This window comes from Pungitius pungitius, chromosome 21 (genome assembly GCF_949316345.1).
Source record: "Pungitius pungitius chromosome 21, fPunPun2.1, whole genome shotgun sequence".
Classification (NCBI taxonomy): domain Eukaryota; kingdom Metazoa; phylum Chordata; class Actinopteri; order Perciformes; family Gasterosteidae; genus Pungitius; species Pungitius pungitius.
In genome coordinates, this window is record NC_084920.1 from 13,629,452 (window position 1) to 13,648,076 (window position 18,625).

General features: G+C 47.1%; 2 protein-coding genes across 3 annotated transcripts in view; one reads left to right on the forward strand and one right to left on the reverse strand.

Annotated features, from left to right (window-relative positions):
• The window catches only part of rpl38 (ribosomal protein L38), a 420,537-nt gene that overhangs the window by 137,667 nt on the left and 264,245 nt on the right, over window positions 1-18,625 (reverse strand). Inside the window, exon 1 of one of the 2 annotated variants that reach the window (XM_062559875.1) lies at window positions 16,371-16,385. The exons of the other annotated variant lie outside the window; for it this stretch is intronic. The gene's annotated coding sequence lies outside the window, so the exon portion shown is untranslated. Of the gene's footprint in view, window positions 1-16,370; window positions 16,386-18,625 lie in introns of those variants that run through there. 2 annotated transcript variants of the gene reach the window in all.
• Window positions 4,847-18,625, forward strand: part of sdk2b (sidekick cell adhesion molecule 2b) — a 187,677-nt gene continuing 173,898 nt past the window's right edge. The window contains exon 1 of the mRNA XM_062560247.1: window positions 4,847-5,622. Coding sequence (XP_062416231.1) covers window positions 5,535-5,622 — 88 coding nt within the window. The 5' untranslated portion in view covers window positions 4,847-5,534. The remainder of the gene's footprint in view (window positions 5,623-18,625) is intronic.

Sequence of the window (18,625 nt, forward strand, 5' to 3'; positions counted from 1 at the left end):
GAGTAATGAACTTTTAATGGTGGGAAGACAAGAAAGGCGCTATGCAAGTGTGTTCACCATCTTATACCTAATATCTACTCCATACTATATATACATGATATATACTACCTTGAAACCAATTTTGAGGTTGAACCCTACACTCTTCAATTAATTGTAGGCTCTAGAATTATTGATTAGTGTAACAATGTCAGCATTTCTTTTAATAACTTTTGTGTGTGTGCATAACAACAACAACACTTCAATATGAAACTCTCAAACTAGGAAAGGTCAATTTTTTGACCCCATCTCGTGCTGACATCGATCACTTAGCTGTGGTGAGACATGGAACCATTTCCTCTTCATTTCACTGACAGTACGACCCTCAGGTGACATTAACAGCACTTTGAATTTTTTTTTCCCATTTCTTGGCTTTAGCATGTCCTTTTAATGTCCGTTTCCGATGGTGTTTAAAAGTGATAAACTCTCCTTTATGGCTCTCTGAAAGTAGGGCATACCATATTGGGCGGGAGGTCTAGACTTATATGTAGTATTATTTTGGGCATTAATCACGCTAATTTTAAAATTCTCATAATAGGCCCTCTTATTTGCACCCAGGTTGTATCCATCATGTTCATGCTTTCACTCAAGGAAAAGTGAAAACGTTCTCGCATGAGGCCCGGTAAGTCATTTTCCAGAGATATGTGGGAGAAACTCTGCAACTTAGCACACAGCGCCGCCTTCAACGCCTTGGATGGGTGTGTGAGGTGAGGGTCGAGACTCCAACATAAATGTACGTCAATTGCAGCAGCGAGTCGCGGAGGGAGTGACTTCTGTGGCTTCAGGCACCGACCCGAACGCATATCAGTAGGTGGGTGAGCATCTGAAATAGGTGCCCGGGAGTTCGACGTTTTGCACCAATTAGAGCTCTGCATCGACCGATATTTGACCCAAGGTGCCTCAACGAGATGAACCCCATGAGTGTGTCCCTGGGTTTTTCCGCATACCCTCATGCCGCTTCTTGCAATGGCTTGTAAACGAGGGTTAAGGAAGAGCCGGTAACTCAGGCGGCGTCAGTGTTTGGCATCCCGTTAACACAGAGGCGTTTGAGACAGAATGTCTGGCCAGTAGAGTTACACTTCAGCTCCGTGAGATGGGCTCGTATCCCAGGATTTAATCTGGACCTGAAAAAAGATGCTTCATTTCACTGTTGGCATAGCTTCATATTCCGCGATAAGAGACGAAGGAGGATTCGCAAGCTACATGCGGGCTGCACCACTGTGGCCCGCACAATCTGTCAGTCGCAGCTTGCTGGTTTGTGTGCACATCTTTGTGTGGTGCACGCATCGGTGTGAGTCGCAAACATGTATCCATACCACGGCTGTTTTACCTTAACTCATCTGAATCCGCATCCAGGCGGAGAATAGCTGATTAGTTTCCACTAGCTTTCAATTTTTTTTCCGGATTTTCTCAGTGTTGAGGCAGGCAGATTTTTTAATTTCAAGACCTGATGGAGTAATGTATGCCATTAACGATTAAAGCACTGCTGCAGCCTGCCTAGCTTTTTGAAATCCGTGTGATCCAACATTGAACAATAAAACCCTGATCCACATTTGGATCGATCTTGCAGGACGATTACAAACAGGACAAATCTTCCTGGCTGAGTCAGTACAACTTGGAGGTAAAATCCTGTTTTGATGTTGCTTAAAACGCGTGCTGATTTATTTTGCATCCTGTTGAATGCGCGAGAAAGGGAGCGATGTGCGTACGCTGATCCGAGGGTGATGCACTCAAGTGCAACCGCTGCTCAGGTGCCGCATGGTCGTATCCATGCACTCAGCTTCTTGAAGGCTTTTGATTACAAAGTGCACCTCTGGGTAGAGCCGGGCGAGTGGAGTATTTGGCCAAATCAGAAACAACAAGCAGCCTGATGTGCCATTAGTCCAGTTCTTCCGTTTCTCTTGTTTGTATCTCAGACCACATCACTCCCTTAAAACTCTTTGCCTTTTTTTTTTCTTTTCTAACTCCTACGCCTAACCTCTTTACCTTACTTTCTGTGTTATAGGCCTTTCTTCGCCAAGGTTGGCGCATTATTGCTCAACATATTTCTTTTTCTATTTTGACCATCTGTCTCTCTCACACAAACAGTTCTGCTCCTCTTTCCTCTCTGTGCTTTTTGACTGATCTCACTCTCTCTCTCTGATGAATACAGTTGGATTTTTCTTTTACTTATCTCCATCTGCCAGAATGCCTGTGATTAAAGATCCTCCCATAAATAAAAAGTTTTTTTTTTTTAATTGGTTCTTTTTTTGCAAATGCAATGCAGTCATTTTAGAGGTTGTCAATTTGAAGTTTTCACCAAAGACAATATTCCGCAAGGGTACTCAGTTGAGTTGTTGAGTATACTCAGCCCAGGATGTCATTAATCTACGATACTTTTTCATTATTGCAGCAATCTGAACCTGTAACATCAAACTCTCAATATCCTATTAAATAAATGATTGGTTTTTTTGGACTGCTATTTTTAAGCCTCTAATTTCATCTGAAGGATTAAAGATGTAAACTGTAATGGCATTTTTTCCATCGTTAGGTAGCACTGCATTACAGCTTTAAGTGTATTGTGTTCTATTTTACTCAATGGACCATAGTTTACCAAATAAAATTCCTACTGTGTCAAAGAAGAACTGATGATTGACACCATGATCTCATGTTTACAATCTTTACAGAGTTTAAATCAAGTCAGGTCATTTCTCATGCATGAAAAAATGCCAGTTTAAGTCACTTCCTCATTGGCTTAACTTGACCGGAGGAGGCATTTGTGGTAAAGCACCTCAAATTCATCATAACAACAACAACAACAAACGACAACTACAACTAAATGTATTCATTCTTTCATGATTCTTGTATTTTTTGCTAGCAATATACTTCCTTATGTCCGGCTATACACGATCGGCTGAGAAGGGTCCCAAAAAAAAAAAGAATCCCAGCAATTTGCCTGCTGCTGTACCGTTTTACCTTGCGTGCATAGGTGCAATGTCGCAGGGGCATAAATCAGGCACCAAGCGTGCTCTTACTGATTCCTAAGCCCCCGAGGAGTAAACTGACCAGCGTGTTTGTGCATACTGAGGCTATCGAGGTGGTCAGCAAAGCTCAAGGGGAGGGAGACGGAGACTATGACAGATCTTTATTGTAATTGGCCTTTATGTGAAAAGGAAATATCATGGTTTCGATAAAGTTAAGTCTACCAAACGTGTTACTAAACATACGCCTTCTAAATGTTATGCTCTGTAAGTGTGGACCTGTAGTTCCCCCGGAGACACAACCATTCACCTCCGGGGGGGAAGTTCCATCCACAACAACCGCCTCCAAAGAATGCATTTATGAATGCGTGTATCTTTCCTGTGACGCCGGGGCAACATTGTAACACATTATCTACAACTCATCAAGGAATGAGCTGCTAAGAGGTCACGGTCCTTTCCCGTAATTACGTGAGATCAGGCCGGTTTGCTCCAATTACTTCCAGATGTCTTTGCACTTGTTAGTGCCTCCACTGATGTACCAAAAATGGCATCCCATGTTTTGGTTTGAGGTGTTAAATATGGATGCCCAGGGCAAATGTCAGAATAGCTCAAAAATAATTGCTGTCTGCTTTGGGTACCTCTGAACCATCAATACCAGTTGTTTGGTTAATTCTAGGACCAAATAGAAAGATCTCTCACTGAAGTGAATACATCTTGAAGTCACACAAACCAAGGAAGCGCTCCGTCCTGCTTTTCACTGATGTTAACTCTCGAATTATTTCGCGCAAGGTATGACATCGTTGAGTAAGAGCGAGAAAACCAAGAAGTGAAAATCAAGCTTTTTACCACAGTGCATTGTTTCTTTGATGCCCTGTGGTGGCTTATGTGTACATTCCATTTGCTGGATAAAAAAAAACAAAAACAAAGCATAAAACATTACTGACATTAACACTCCTGCTTTCTCCCGGAGAGGCACTGTCATTTTCAAGACGGGAACATTTGCTCCGTCATGCGCTCTCATTCTCTCCCTCAGCCTCCACTTTACTGATACTGTCATTTCGGAAACAGCATTTTCTCAGTCACTCTCCATCACCTCCTCCCTCTCTTCTCTTCTCTACCTCTCTTGTTCTGCTCTTCCTCCTTCCGCCCCCCCCCCCATTCATTTCTCAACCTCTCCATCTCCCTGTCCTCCCTCTTCTCCAACGCGGGCAGAACACGGACAAGATAACGTGCAGCGGTTCCAGCCCATGCGTAAAAAGACTTAAGACAGCCATTGGTGTCTCTTTCTGCCTGTGTCATGCACCTCCAAACAGCGTGGGGGGAATTACCGATTTCCATAGGCTCAACTGAGGAAAAAAATACAAATACAAGCATGCTTGGAAAGGCTCTAGCACTAACACGCTAAGGACATTAAGCCTCAATATAAATCCATTTGATGAGGCAATGAGCTAAGAAAAACACCAGCAGGTTCAATACATTTCAGGCACATTGTAAATCCCCACATAATATTACAATGGCACCCAAAGCACCACTCCAGGCCCCTGGTGGCACGAGCAGAGCACGTGCTCCTAAAATCGTTTAAACAAAGTTCTTTATTCATGCCACCTTTTTCTGCGGCGTGGATATCAATAAAAATCCCCAAAGTGGAGAACCCCTCGTGCTCGGCTCGGTTAGACCCGGGGAGTGTGTTTTTGCGGCCGGCCGCATGGTGGCGACCTGCGCTGTGCCGCCAGCGCGTCGGATCCGAAACGTTCCCCTCATCACAGAACCCCGGGACTCGTCCTCCTTTTCCTCCTCCTTTCTCCTCCTCCTCCGACGCCGCACTCCGGGCGCGCTCTCCTCCACGGCGGGTTCCAAGCCATGACGGCGTGACTGAGTTAGAGTTTGAGCCTCCTCCGCCCCCCTCTGCTGCCCTCGTCGAAGTTCTTCTCGGTGCTCCTGTCAAGAGGATGAGACGCCATCCATGACGGCGCGCCGTGGCGGGCAGGATTCGAGGTAAAGTCTGTCCGGTGCTTTTGGATAGACCCAACTGCCGCTGCTCTGGTCCAGGACAACGGCGAGGTGGAAGTTTGAAGTTCTAAGAGGCAGGGGAAAAGAGGAGACTGCATCTCAAGGACGCTTGGAAGTGCGGATGAAAAAGTACGAGGCGCAGAGAGTCTCCTTACAGGTGCGGCGAGACGCGGGCTGGGTTTGGACTTCGCCCGACTGAGTTGCATCCAGTACTTCAGAGAAACCCACTCACTTGGCGCTTCGCGGAAAATACCACACCGGGCGACGGAACAGAACTAACCCAAACAACTCACAGACTCCGTTATAGCGAACGCACGGCTGAGACGAAGCAGCAGCTCCCGGATCTGCGCGCTTTGGCCCGGTCCGTGTCGCCAGCGGGGCTCCCAGACCGCGGAAAACCCCACCGGGACCAGGGGACACAAGCAGCACCGCATCCTCCCCGAAACCCCTGACCCACAAGCACAAACCGGGCACTTGTTGTCCAGTCCACCCGGTATTGTTTTTTTTTCGGGGGGGGGGGCGACGACGATGTTCGCGGACTCCCGGAGCAGATCGATGTGGCGTGCCGCATGGATTCTATTCTGTAACGTACTCCTCCACTCCATTCAAGCTCAAGGTAAGCGGGACAGAGGGACGCCGCGCCGGGGGGCGCTCACGGTGGTCTGCACCCCCCCCCCCCTCACCCTCCCGGGTGTTGGGTGTGTTTACGCTCGGCTGGCATGGCATCCGTGATGTGTTCATTATGCTTTGACTTTTTTTTTGCACGTAGACTATAGTTTACTCACTAAGCTTCGTGTGTGTGTGTGTGTGTGTGTGTGTGTGTGTGTGTGTGTGTGTGTGTGTGTGTGTGTGTGTGTGTGTGTGTGGGAAGCAGATAACGTGCCACCAATGACACGTTGCCACGACGCTTCGGAACCATAACTAACATGTGATCGGAAGCCAATTTGTTTGAAATCGGTGTCTCTGATCAATAAGTGATAACTAATCCTCCCCCTCGGAAATTAAAAGTTTGCGCGTCAGACCAGCGCCATAAATAAACAGATGGGCCCACGTGATACCAGCCATTAACGCCGCGTGCACGATGACATATGGGAATGGTGAAAATGAATTTGAGAGGTTCTTAGGGCCAGAGAAGAGACTGAAATGTGTGTGTGTGTGTGTGTGTGTGTTAGTTGTTTAGTCGCTTTAGTTGAGCTACCATTCAAATTCTCACCGCAATAATCCCTCCTGATCTCTATCAGGTTTCCTGTGGAGACTTGGTTTGTTGCTGTTGCCCAGCAGTCTACTGTAAACTCTGGCTTGCTTCCTTTTCATTGTCATCATGTCCACATACATACTTTTTTCAGAAATGATGTTACCCACAATGACGATGAAGTTTGTTCAAAGTTTCACTTTGAGCATTTCGTAAGAGCTAATTGGGGGTCTGCGGTTAGAAATGAGGTGTGCTCAAAGGGGGTCCTCGGCAAAGTACCCAGGTGTCTCAAATGCCAACGCGCTCTCCTCCCACGCAATCCTCTCCCTTTTATCCCTTTTTCTTCCAACTGCACCTCGTCCACTGGCATGATTGGGATTCAGGTACAGCTGCCACTGCGAGGAGGGAGTATTACCTCTCGAGATAGACTCCAAGCCCAGGGTGACGCTGACTCAATAATACAATGTAGAGAAGATGGAGAAAAAAAAAACAAAACAAGGCAGATATCCATCATTCATGAGGGCATATCCGAGTGCCTGACATTTACAGCAGATTGATAACTCGTGTGTCCCAGGGATGAAGGGTCCTGTCATTGTGGCTCCCGTCCTCTCTCTCTCTCTCTCTCTCTCTCTCTGTAGCCGTATCTCTCCCTGCTGTCTGTGTATCTGATTCTGGATGCTCGCTTCCACCCATCTCTCGCCCCCCTTCTCAATGATTATTTAGCCAAGCTAAAGTTAAATCAGAACACATTATTCACCGCGGCGGCCCCCGAGGAGGAGGAGGAGGAGGAGGAGGCCTTGACGGCCGGCCCGGCTCGCTCGCTCGCTCGTCCCCATCCAGCAGCCGGGCGTCAGATTGGCCCGTCGCTCTCAGGTTAGAAAGTGCAGGATTTAATTGGACTCAGAGTTGCATCCCGCAAATGGACACTCACAACGGTTTGGAGTGCGGCTCGTTGAAAGTGACCCCGGCGTGGGCGGGCGGCTCTCCATGATTAAAGGACGCGGTGAGGCCAGTATCGTGCCTCCGGACGGACACGTCGGGGCCCCCGCTCGCCACGTTTTTAATGACCAGTCCACCGAAACAGCTTTTTAACGACGGGAGAACGGCCTTCATCGGGGTGGGAGGGGGGGGGGGGGGGGCAACGTGCTCTGTAGTCTGGCTCCCGGGGCTCGCTCAGCGGGGAGAGTGTTTTGTGCGTTTCCCTTCATCGCCTGCGTTGTTGCGCAGCGAGGAAAATAAACAGAGCTTTACAAGTTAATAATCTTCAGTGCCCGGCTGATAATTTACACTTGGTCTGTCAGTCGGCGCGGCGTGCTAATCTGAAAACAGTGGAGCGTGCTGCATTCCAAACAAAGGCCTCGTGCACTCACACGCACCATTTTTGGGAAGCCGACACATGCAGTAAACACACTCGTATTCGTATGTCGTGGACCAAAAACAGGCCATCCGCCTCACTCGCCCTGGATGTTTTGTTTAAAGTGACAGTTCTAGGAGCTGTCTGGTCCGTCCCGCTCTTCACTCCCGATCCTTTTAACCGAGGTCACGGCGACGCGATTGCCGGGCCTGCCTGCCTGCTGTTTTCGGCATTTCCAAACACATCTATTTCAGGGCCCGAAACAGCAGGGGGGGGGGGGGGCTCTATTGGACTGTCATGTTTGGCATACATACTTCTGCATCACTCAACGTCTGCAGATTAGCCTGAATGTGCTACAGCTCGACTTGAGGAGCTTTAGAGGGAGTTGAGGACTTTGTTCTGTCGGAGGCGGGGCACCCAGATTAGCATCCATGAGGATGATTATGACAGTGTAGGGGGTTTCTCTTTTTTGGGGGGGTTCACTGCTGATGCGGCCTGTTTTTTTAGGTCACTGTGTTGTGCCTCCGTAACGGGAGTCAAGGAGGTCATCTCCAACTTTAATTCTTGTAGAAGATTGAATTGAAACTGTACGCCCGCAATGAAATGCAAGCAGTTCAGAGGCACCTTTCCGACTGCCTCAGAGGGAAGTCAAAATGAAATGCATTCTTATCAACCAAAGCCACCAAAGTAGGGCGCGTAATCGCAGGCGTGCGGCGGGAATTCGCGGGCAAACACGTCCGCGGCTTGCAGATGAAAAGGTGGAAGCTGCCGTTGCATGTGGCAGGATTAGACTGTCGGGCCTCCAGTGTATTCATCTTTTGTCTCCTCGACGGAACTCTGCTCCACCGAACGGGTTGTCGGGACATGTCGACATGTGTGGGTGGTGTTTTTTTTTTTTTTTTTTGGTGCATTTGAGAGCCCTGGAGTAGCTGTTCTCCAGTGGCATGGCGGTAGAACACAGACAGCGGATACCTGCAGCCCTGCATTTAGATGTTTGGGCCATGGCTGGTCTTTTATACGAGCCACTCTTTTATCCCGCGGCACGTACGTTCTTTGTCCGTTCTCTGTTGGATAGGTTTGGAAACCGACGTGATGGATTTGGCCAAAGTCGCAGAAAAAGAAGCCCATTGCGATTGGAATGAATCGTGGGGATGGTGTTGAGGTTGGGGTCTCCAGACTACAAATCCCCTGATTCGTCGCCCGTCCTAGTTGACAGACAAAGGATGGCTGTTTCCCCGTTAGCAGCTGTGCCCTGTAAAAACAAAAAGGAAACACAAAACGTAAGCACCGAGGCCGTCCCAGATCCCTGCGGCCCGCACCTCCGCGAAAGGTCACAACATAGCGCTTTCAGTATTCAGGCCTGGCGAGAAAACTCACGGTCAAAGTCCAGCGATGGATTTCTCAGAGGGATGTCGAAGGTTTCACTGCGCTGCGTTCGATAAAACAAAACTTCCCACCCGAGGTCCCCGATAGTCGCAAGTCCGAAGGGAGAGGCGTAACTGAAAGACCTTTTGTTTCTCCTTCGCCAGAGAGCACTTCCACAGCTCCTACAAGTGGGGCTGTTTTCATCGACCCTGCCCCCCGCCCCCCGCCCTGTTCCCAACAACAACACGCAACGAGGTCTTCAGTCATGTAACCAGGAGGAAAAAGAGAAGCAGGGAGAGGAGAATAGTGACTTGCTGACAGATCCTCAATTTCATTTAGACATACAGATCCTTTTATATGGTCCTTAACACTACTACTACTACTACTACTGCTAAAAGTTTTCTCCAGATGTGGTCGAAAGCGAGGCCTCGGGATGGTATCAATGAATCTATATATGGACATAAACACAAAACTCAGCACTCGACACAGGCCTTCCTCTCACTAGTAGTAGTAGGAATATGTTTACTTACTCACTACAAAAAGTAGGATCTATAATTATTCTGACAGTGGTATTGAAAAGTTGTATCGACCCCAAAAAGATTTTGAAGTGTGCACCACTTTGCGTAAAAGATTCCTTCCTTTAATATGAAATAATATGAATATATGTTACATCATTGATTCTCAAGGGCCTCATCAGCTTCTGTCCTCACTTTTACTGACGTCTGTTTTCGCGTAAAGTGTGAGGTGCGAGGAAGGTTTGACATCTCTCAAGCATCTTGAACCTGAGCTTTTTCCACCTTCACCTGCCAATTGCGATTATACCCTTAAAGACGGACCTGCCTCCGCATAGTGATCCACATCATATATTATACCAGCATTAAAGGCTTAGAAAACATTCCCTGTGAATCACCCCAAAGTACAGCCATGATGTATGGTTGGACTTTGGATTCCGCTGCTCTGAAAATTCAGGAATCCCTGAAATACTTTTAATGCGGCAGGCTAAAATAAGGTCAGCCTAATTTGGGGGCGAGATGACATAAAAAACCGTCTCGGTCCTCTTGAGGGTGCTTCTGGGGGACAATGGCGCGCCACAATCAGCCATTTCACAGCTTCCTGTTCGGTGGCCACGACGACTTCTCCCTCTCATCTCCCACGTACAGTACAATACATTCTAAAATCTTTAATCCTCACATTTCAACCTGCCCCGCTATTTGAAACACCAGTTACGTAAGCCTCCATATTGGATTGATTGTACTCTTTCAACTGCCTTGCTGCCCTGACACGTTGACCAAAACAATTTGGCCCATAAAAAAAAGTGAATCACTTGTCTACCTTTTGGCTTTCGCAGTGACCGGCTGATTATCGTTGCCGAGCCGTACATCCTAATTGGAGTGAAGTGGATTATTCTGTTATACAGCTGGTTTGATCATTTTGCTGTGCACCAGGGCAAGTCGAATGACATGCTGAGGAACTATTGCTCTCTCTGCAGCTTGTTTTTTTAGGATATGCATATTTTCACGTCGAGGTAGATCTTAGGTGGAAGGGTGGTTTGGAGGATTTATTTGTAAAAGCTAAGCTTGTGCGCCACTATGTACAGGCAGTGGTATTCTACCTTTGAACATTAGGAAGGAACCCTGATTGCTTATTATGTGTATTGTACTTGTGCTTTTCAGCACTGCAGCGGTTTTCTTTTGATGCTGCTGCTGCTTCTGCTGCTTTGACTCCACTGTGTTCGAGTCGCAACAATAAAGCTTCGGCCCGAACAGGGTTTTGTGCAGAAAATGGATTGAAGGATTTACCGTGGGCATTCCATCTTATTTTAATACCGCGGCGGTGGAAGCGTATCCTGTGTTTCCATATCTGCTGAGCCAAGCCAACCCATGCTTCTGCACTCCCAAATTAGCACCTGGAGGCCCTCTGCACTTTTACACCACACATCAGATTCAGCGGCACCGCGTACGCCTGCACATGTCCTTCAAAGTGGGCTCCAGAGTGACAGCTAAACAATGATAAGCCAGTGGTAGGATGTGATTATGGACTTAAACTTTTCTCTTGCTCTTTAAGAGGGCCATTATGCATGCAGGGACAGGCGGTGGGGAGCCAGAGTCAAGTCTTGTTTACCAGCATCATCCCTCATTCGGCTCGATGGAAATGACTGTGGACCTTTGGAGTGACACTAGCTTCAGGAGGCCCCCAAACCAGACTCGCTCAGGTGGAGCAGTGTGTGTTTATAAGAGAAATGGACTCAGATTGGCTGGGGGCTTGGGAAACCACCTCTGAACCTTGTAATTGCTGTTCCCTGGGGAAAGTGTTTTGTGTTAGTGTGTGTGTTTGTAAGTGGGCTGTGAATCTGTATGTGTCTATAAGGAGGTGTGTGCTTGCCGGTGTGGGTCTGTGTACAAGTGGCCAGTTCAAGCTAGAGGACGGCAATAGGATTTTTTTATCGACAAATTTGGCACCCAATGAAGCTCCGTGCATGAAATCAATATGTACTTGAAATACATTTTAGCCGAATATCTATCTGCATTAGATTAACTCTTCATGATTTATGCTATTGTGGGTTTTTTTTTTTCGCTCTCAACTATCGATTCCACTATTGCTCAACCTGATGTCCCTACAAATCGGCCTGTGAGCAGTCCTTCTGCCGTCGTCACGCCCCAAACTCACCAAACACCAACATACTGCGCTCCCCTGGGACTAAAACAAAGAAAGGGCCAGAGACATGTTTTTTAGGGTTGAAAATGGATTTATCTTAAACTGCTTCTCCTTTCTCCGTAGTTTGATACCGCTGGCATGATTCTCCCTTGAAGCATCTGGATGACAAGCAAATCAATGTAATGGCCCACATTGGGATGGTGGAGGGCCTGATCGATTCTGACAATCTCGCAATTTTTAACAGACGTCTCATCAAAGGCCCATTCCCTTTTTTTGCCATCCCATTACCCGTCTATCCAGCACTTGGATCCACTGCCTATTTACCCATCCCATGCAGGAATAATGGGGCCTTCACCCCCAGTTGAATTAATCAGCCATAACCATATGCTACCGTGTGCAATTATGTTGCAATTTTGACCAAGGGAAACAGCTGTTGCCATTTGAAAGGGCGGAATAAGATTGTAATTGCCTTAGCTTTGATTTGTGAGGTGCTTTGATTTGATGAGAGAACACATTTCTATGCTTTACATAATAATAATTTGGAATCAAGAGAACCATTAGAACATGAGACTTATTCTGCCTCCAGCTTCAAGATGCATTTGGAGGATAAGATCACTGTTGTGAGATATTACTCACACATTATAGGGAAGGAACGAGCTTGTTTATTCATTTGGTTCTGAATGGGCTTTCTATTTTTGGAGGGCTATGTTTTAGATTCCACCGTCTAATGACATCTGAATATATTTATGCGGGGCGGCACCTTAACATTTTGATACAGGCGTCTCTCTCTAATCCCCCCAGGTATGGCATAGCATCAAATGCGATGTCTCCCGCAGCCTCTGGTGCCTCTTATCTGCCAGCCCTCTTCTTTACACCGTCTTTTCTGTATTTAAATACATTTTTTATCCTAAAGCATAGGACCGGTGATGCATTTGTGATCATGTCTGGGCATCCTGCATATCGGAATCTACGCAAACGCCCCTACCGATGGCAAAATTATTTACGGAAGAGTATTCCAGTTGGAGAGATCCGTGGCAGTCAATGTGCACGACTCCCAATAATATCCGTCTTTATGACTCCAAAGTGTTCCGCCATCTCGCCATCAATTGGCTCATGATAGGTAAAAAGTAGGTAGGAGAGACCTCCATCAATTTAAATGAGCTCCTATTCTGAATTCTTAAGGAAAAAATGTCAGTTAGAGGAAAATTGAAAGTCTTGTCTGCACTAAGGTTTCGACGTACCCTTCGTTGGACCATGCGTTTAGACAATGACAAATGTATTCTCTCTTCAAATCCCAAAAGATAAAAGATAAACAGCAGACATATTGAAGATGGAGAAAAGGGGAAGGGCAGAGAGGGATGATAGTTGAAGCATGCGGCGCATTGAATTAAATGCAGTGTGACAGTCAAGTTGGAACTTAGAGTGTTCGCCATAATGGAAGCGACTTGGCTTCACAGTCCAATATGTTGAATACTGCGGGGAGAATTCTTGGTGGATCTCAAAATTTCCCATCCTCAATTTCGCACCTGTCAGTAGAGTAGACAGCGGTTTGAATTTTTCATTTGACTGGCAATTACTGGCTTTTCTTTTCTGGTGCTTTTAAGGAACGACGTGCTGAATGATACATTGCTTGCTGTGCAGTTGGTAGAGATTCTGTCTTTGTATAATTAGCCAAAGAATACACTTTGCACTTATTGAGGGCTCAAAACGGGTGAAATTGCCGTGTATTTATTTCCACACCAAAGTACACCATCACCTCCAGTGTTTGCCCTAGCGTTCAATAGAGTGGGCTCCCCGCCCCCCCCCCCTGCCCAATAAAGTCTCGTTTTTTTTTAAAACATTTATAATTATCCGCAGAGCACAAACAGACACGTGCGCACACATGTGAGCACACTCCCAAAATAAAGGGGTCATGTAAAAGTGTTAATGTTTTTGTGGATAACTGAAAGAATACAATTCTACTCACAAATGGATCAGTCAAAAATGGCATTTTAACATCTGTATCAGAAATATCTGCATGCATGTCTGCTCATTACAAAGCAACATGTTGTTTATTTCCGTATATTCCCATTGAAAGTTTCCAACTTGCCCTATTGAAGAGCAACATAGCACAAATATCTGACATGTTTGTCACTGGCTTCTTCAGCCAGCTCCTCTTCCATCACCACCACCTCAAAGTCCTCGATTACTACCTTCCCAGACACCTAGATCATCGGCTAATTGAGAAGCTTACCTCATTTTCAACGTCTACGATGATCAAGAACATTACCCACTTTTGGAGAAAGCCCCTTCAAAGCACTCCTTCACACTTGAGCAATGTCTGTTTGTTAGATTAACACCTTGATTGCCATTAGCTCGGGTGCACTTCACACACGACCAAACCACTTGCTGCTCTTAGCCGCCTGCTCAATCGCAGTGACCCAGTGATAATGGAAGGGGACAAGAGTGAGGGACGGATTGGTTGTCTGGACGCGTGGCTTCGACCCGCTTGGACACTTGTGCTCGACCCCCCCCCCCCCCCCCCGACTCAGGCACCTCGAGCCACGTTTGCGCGGAGGCCCGCCTCACGCAAAACAAGCGCATCTCTGTCGCCTTGTGACGTGCTTTTAGCTGCTCCACGGTAGAGCCTCTCTGTCTCATCGCTGAGCGGAACAAGCCGAGGAGAACTCCATCCATCTTGATTTGTCAATAGTTACAATTTTAATTACACCTGAGTGCCGTCCGCCCGCCAAGCTGGGCGGGGGGGGGGGGGCATTGATTCGCTCGGACTAATTGATTAATGCTGCGTTCAAGCGGGCGCATGATCCGTGTATCATTCGTCCTTTTGTTGTTCAACTGATAAACAAAATCCTATGGAACATTTTTTTTTTTTTTTGTGGGGCGGAAATTGTGGCGGTTTTCGGATTTAAAACGAAGGAAAGAATGATACACGGATTGCGCATGTCCCCGCACCCGAATCTGCCCGGGCTTTTGTTTTATGGGCTGTTAAAAAGTTTCACCTGCAGGCACGAGTTGTGTTTTGTAGAATAAACCCCGTCACCTTTAACTCAAGTGTAAAAAAAAAAAAAAAAGGAGAAGAATGCCATTTCTGATCCATCAAGCGATGTTTAACAGTTGGATACAAGGCTAAGGACGCGATGCATCACTGCAGCCGTTATGTGACAGTTGGAGGGGCTGAGGCATTTGGAGGCATGGCTGCCAGAGACCTTTTACTCAAAACCGTAATTTAGATTTGTGTGGCTGTTTCTCACAACGGCTCAACTGTCGTACGGAATGGGCCCTTACCTGTTTCAATACCACTTTTAGGCGACAATATACACCTCTGACCAAAGACGTGTGGATTTGCTCGCCCCCCCCCCCCCCCGCCCCCCGCGACTCTCTCTAAATCCTCTCTCCGTCCCGGCAGCAGTGTTAAAACCTCTCATGAAACAACAGAACTGTGGAGCTGCGGCGCAGCGTGTCGCGGGGGCCGACCAGACTGCTCGCTTCCCCAGCTCACGTCGACACAAAGTGAGCCCTCTTTAGAAGCTCGTCATGCCGTTGTACAGTTACAAAGGACAAATATCCCCCCCCAAAAATGGGAAGAAACCTTCAGAGGAGGGATCCCTCTCCCGTGATGGACAGAATGCAATGAATGTCATGAGTACAGAATATTCAATGTAAAAGATGTCCAATACATTCAATTCCTATAACAGAGATGATTCAAATAATTGCGATTAGTGAGCCAGGTGTACGGCAGGTAGGGCGGGACCACGGCAGGGACAACCACCATCAGATAGAACCCCCCCCCCCATCCACAGAGGCTTCTGTGGGGGAGGGAAAGCACAAAGACTCTAGGAAAGGGTAATGTTGGTTTATGACGACAGTAATATTAACATGATTCATATTTAAAATGATAAGAATGATGATAGCAGTAGCAGGTGTCAGCAGGGCCACGGCATCAGTCAGCCATCATTATGGTTTAAAAATAGCATAAATGAAATGGCTGGCTAGGAATGTAAATTCACATTGGCTTTTAGTGCCTTACTAGTTTGGTAAATTCCATCTTTGTCTTTTAAATATTTATACTCGGTGTGTGGGCTGTGTTGAAATGAACAAGTTAATGAGCGTTTTGACAGTGTTCGTTCCATGTGGTGGTGCTGGTGGTGGTGCTGGGGGGCCTAAAGCAGACCTGATGGAAAGGTGGGAGGGAACAAACAGCCGGGCCATGAAGCATACGTCACCATGAGTTTACATTGAATGAAACACCATGGACTACAATATAATCCAGCTAAATGCTTCTTTGCCTTTACAGTTTATTATGATTAGTTGAACCAACTATTTTTTTTTTTTTTTAAGATGCTTCTTTTTTTTTTTGTTACCATAGATTATTATTTTCTCCCTACCAGAAATGAATCTCTGAAATATGTGTGTTCATTCTCTGCTCAAACATTTCAGGAATAGCTTTGTGGTAACCAAGGAGCACTTGGGATCGCTGACGTCCATGGCAGATGGAGAAGATTGTGTGGGGGGGTGGGGGGGGGGGGGGCGTCATATGCCACAGGACTGGTTTGCATAGGTCACCCCTCATTGCGTTATTCAGGCAACGAAAAAAGGAAATGAAATAAATCCGTTAAGACAGGAAAGGGTAAGCACACTCCCTCCGTGGCACCTCTGTGGTCAGAAGAAGTGAGTCGGCTCCTGGAGTCACTGAAGTGTGACCGCAACACTGAAGACGAGGCTTCATACGATTGGCCAATTACTTCCTCTTTCATGCCGTTCCTCAGTCCCGCATGGTTCTCGCTCCGCGCACACGTGTTCAGACACACACACACACATACTGCAGAGGAAATGACATTTTACAGTGTAAATACTCTTTGAATAAAAATAACAAATACACACAAACAAGGACTGTTTCTCCCCCCCCCCTCCCCTCCCGCCCATTCCTCACACATGTAGACACACGCACCCCTCCTTGTCCGTGGAACGAGCGCACACAAGCCGCACTGTTTCATTCCCCATCTGTTTCTTTCTTCCCCCCTGTGGGATCGGGGCTGGGGGGGGGGGGAAATGATTGCATGAGGGTGTGTAGCGGTCTTTAAAAAGGCACACACTTACATGGGCAAAAGGAAACTGAGCTGCACAGAGAAAGCTGTTACTTCGGGTTGTCGGCAAAACATTGTGTGTGCAACTCACAAACCTTTTATTCTCCATTCGGTTTGTTTTTTGAAAGCTTTGAATGAACACTGACATTTGGGGAAATATCTTTTTTTGGGGGGTTTTGTTGCCATTTTTACCCGCAGACAGTTGAGTTGATTGACATCTAGCACAGAGGTTTGGGTTTGTTATGTAAATGTCCCACAACGAAAAGGTAGTGTCCTCTGACGTCATCTCTTTTATGTTGGATGAATTTAATAATTTGAAGCTGCTTTACACCAAAAAATACTGTGAGACAAAGATCCTATTTTAGCTAAAACACAAAAAGCAAGACAGCGTAACTTTCAAAAGATGAAATTACACATTTTTGCTGTTAGGGAACGGAGCTATGCTAATTTTCCCCCCTGCTTGCAGTCTTTGTGCTAAGCTACCACAAACAAGACGTTGACCTGGCCTGATGAAATCAGTGAGCTTTAATCTTACTCTTCTTTTGAGACTGCTCAAATTGAAGAAGAAAATTGGGGGGGCGGCTTCCTTCAAGATTATTCTGCAGGAGGATTACCCAGCTGTACTGAAAAAGTTGTGGGTATTTTTTTTTTTTTCAAACACACATTTCTTATCTGCTCTTTTTCAAACATTGCTGCTGGTAACCTTTGGTCCTGCAGCCAAAGGAGATTATACCATTTTTGTTGTAAAAAAAAAAAAAAAAAAAAAAGAAGTTCACAAGGGAATATTTCCCGCCTTGGGGGGATGATTCAGTCTCCTCATTGTGCATTCCGTGGGCCAAACGCAGATCTAGAATGCAGCGTCCCATGCGCTCCCCCACCACTGCCTCTGCAGCTGCTGCATTGCCCCCCCCCCCCCCCAGGTGTCAACAAACAAAGGCTGTGGCCCTTTGACCCCGTCGAACCCCAAAAATAGACCGCCGCCATCCGTGGAAATCAGACGCGCTCGCCGCGCTGGGGGGGGAGAGGCGGCCGCGTCGCAGGACGCTGATGTTTCTAACGAGCACGCTGTTTGACGTTGTACCGACAGAGCCCTCACGAGGCTCCTCCCACCCCCCCCCTCCCACGCCACGTACCGTTCTCATCCTCGACTGACATCTATTGGACCGGTAGCGGCGTCTCCGGCCCCGAATCCTGGCCGCGTTGTTCAGCCGGGGGCTCGGGGGGGGGGGCAACCCATGCAAGAAGAAAGACATTTCTTTTTATTCTTTTGCTTCGAGGCCTCAGCTCTCGCTCATCCCTCTTTCTTTTTTTCACGGTTGGCTTCCTCACTCAACTTCTCAGTCCTCTGTGTTCCCCACTTCGTTGTTTCTTTGCATCGAGCTTTGAGGGATGAGGGATGAGGGGGGGGGAGAAGAAGATGAAAGGGAGCCCGTACACTCTGCCCTCCGATATCATTAGGCTATCTTTGATGGCATTATTATTATTTTTTTCCTAATGTTTTTTTATCCTTGCTTGAGTGATTGTGTGTCCTTGTGCGTGTCTCTCTCTCTCGTGTGTGTGTGTGTGTGTGTGTGTGTTAGTGTACATACACCATGTATCCAGTACACTTCATCTGGCCCCGGGGCCCGGTGCTGCCGTTTGGCCGCCCTGCCATCAGCGCCTCCATATTGAGAGAAGACGCTCGTAGCTGCCCCTCTGTTTGATGTCACTTCTGCTTTCGCTCTGATCTTCCTCCACCAAAGCACCTCGCCGGCGCCGTCGCACGCAGCGGGCCCGACATAATGGGGGAGGCGCTGTGACGGAGTAACATCTGGAGCGCGCGGGAGCAAAGGTCTCGACCACGCGGTGAATCAAAGCTGCATTTCCCGAACCACTTGAGCACTGCACACTTTCTCTTTTTACTATCGTCACCAACTCCCATTGAAAGATTGGAACCAAAGTCGAATGCAATGAGAAAGCATTTAAGCAA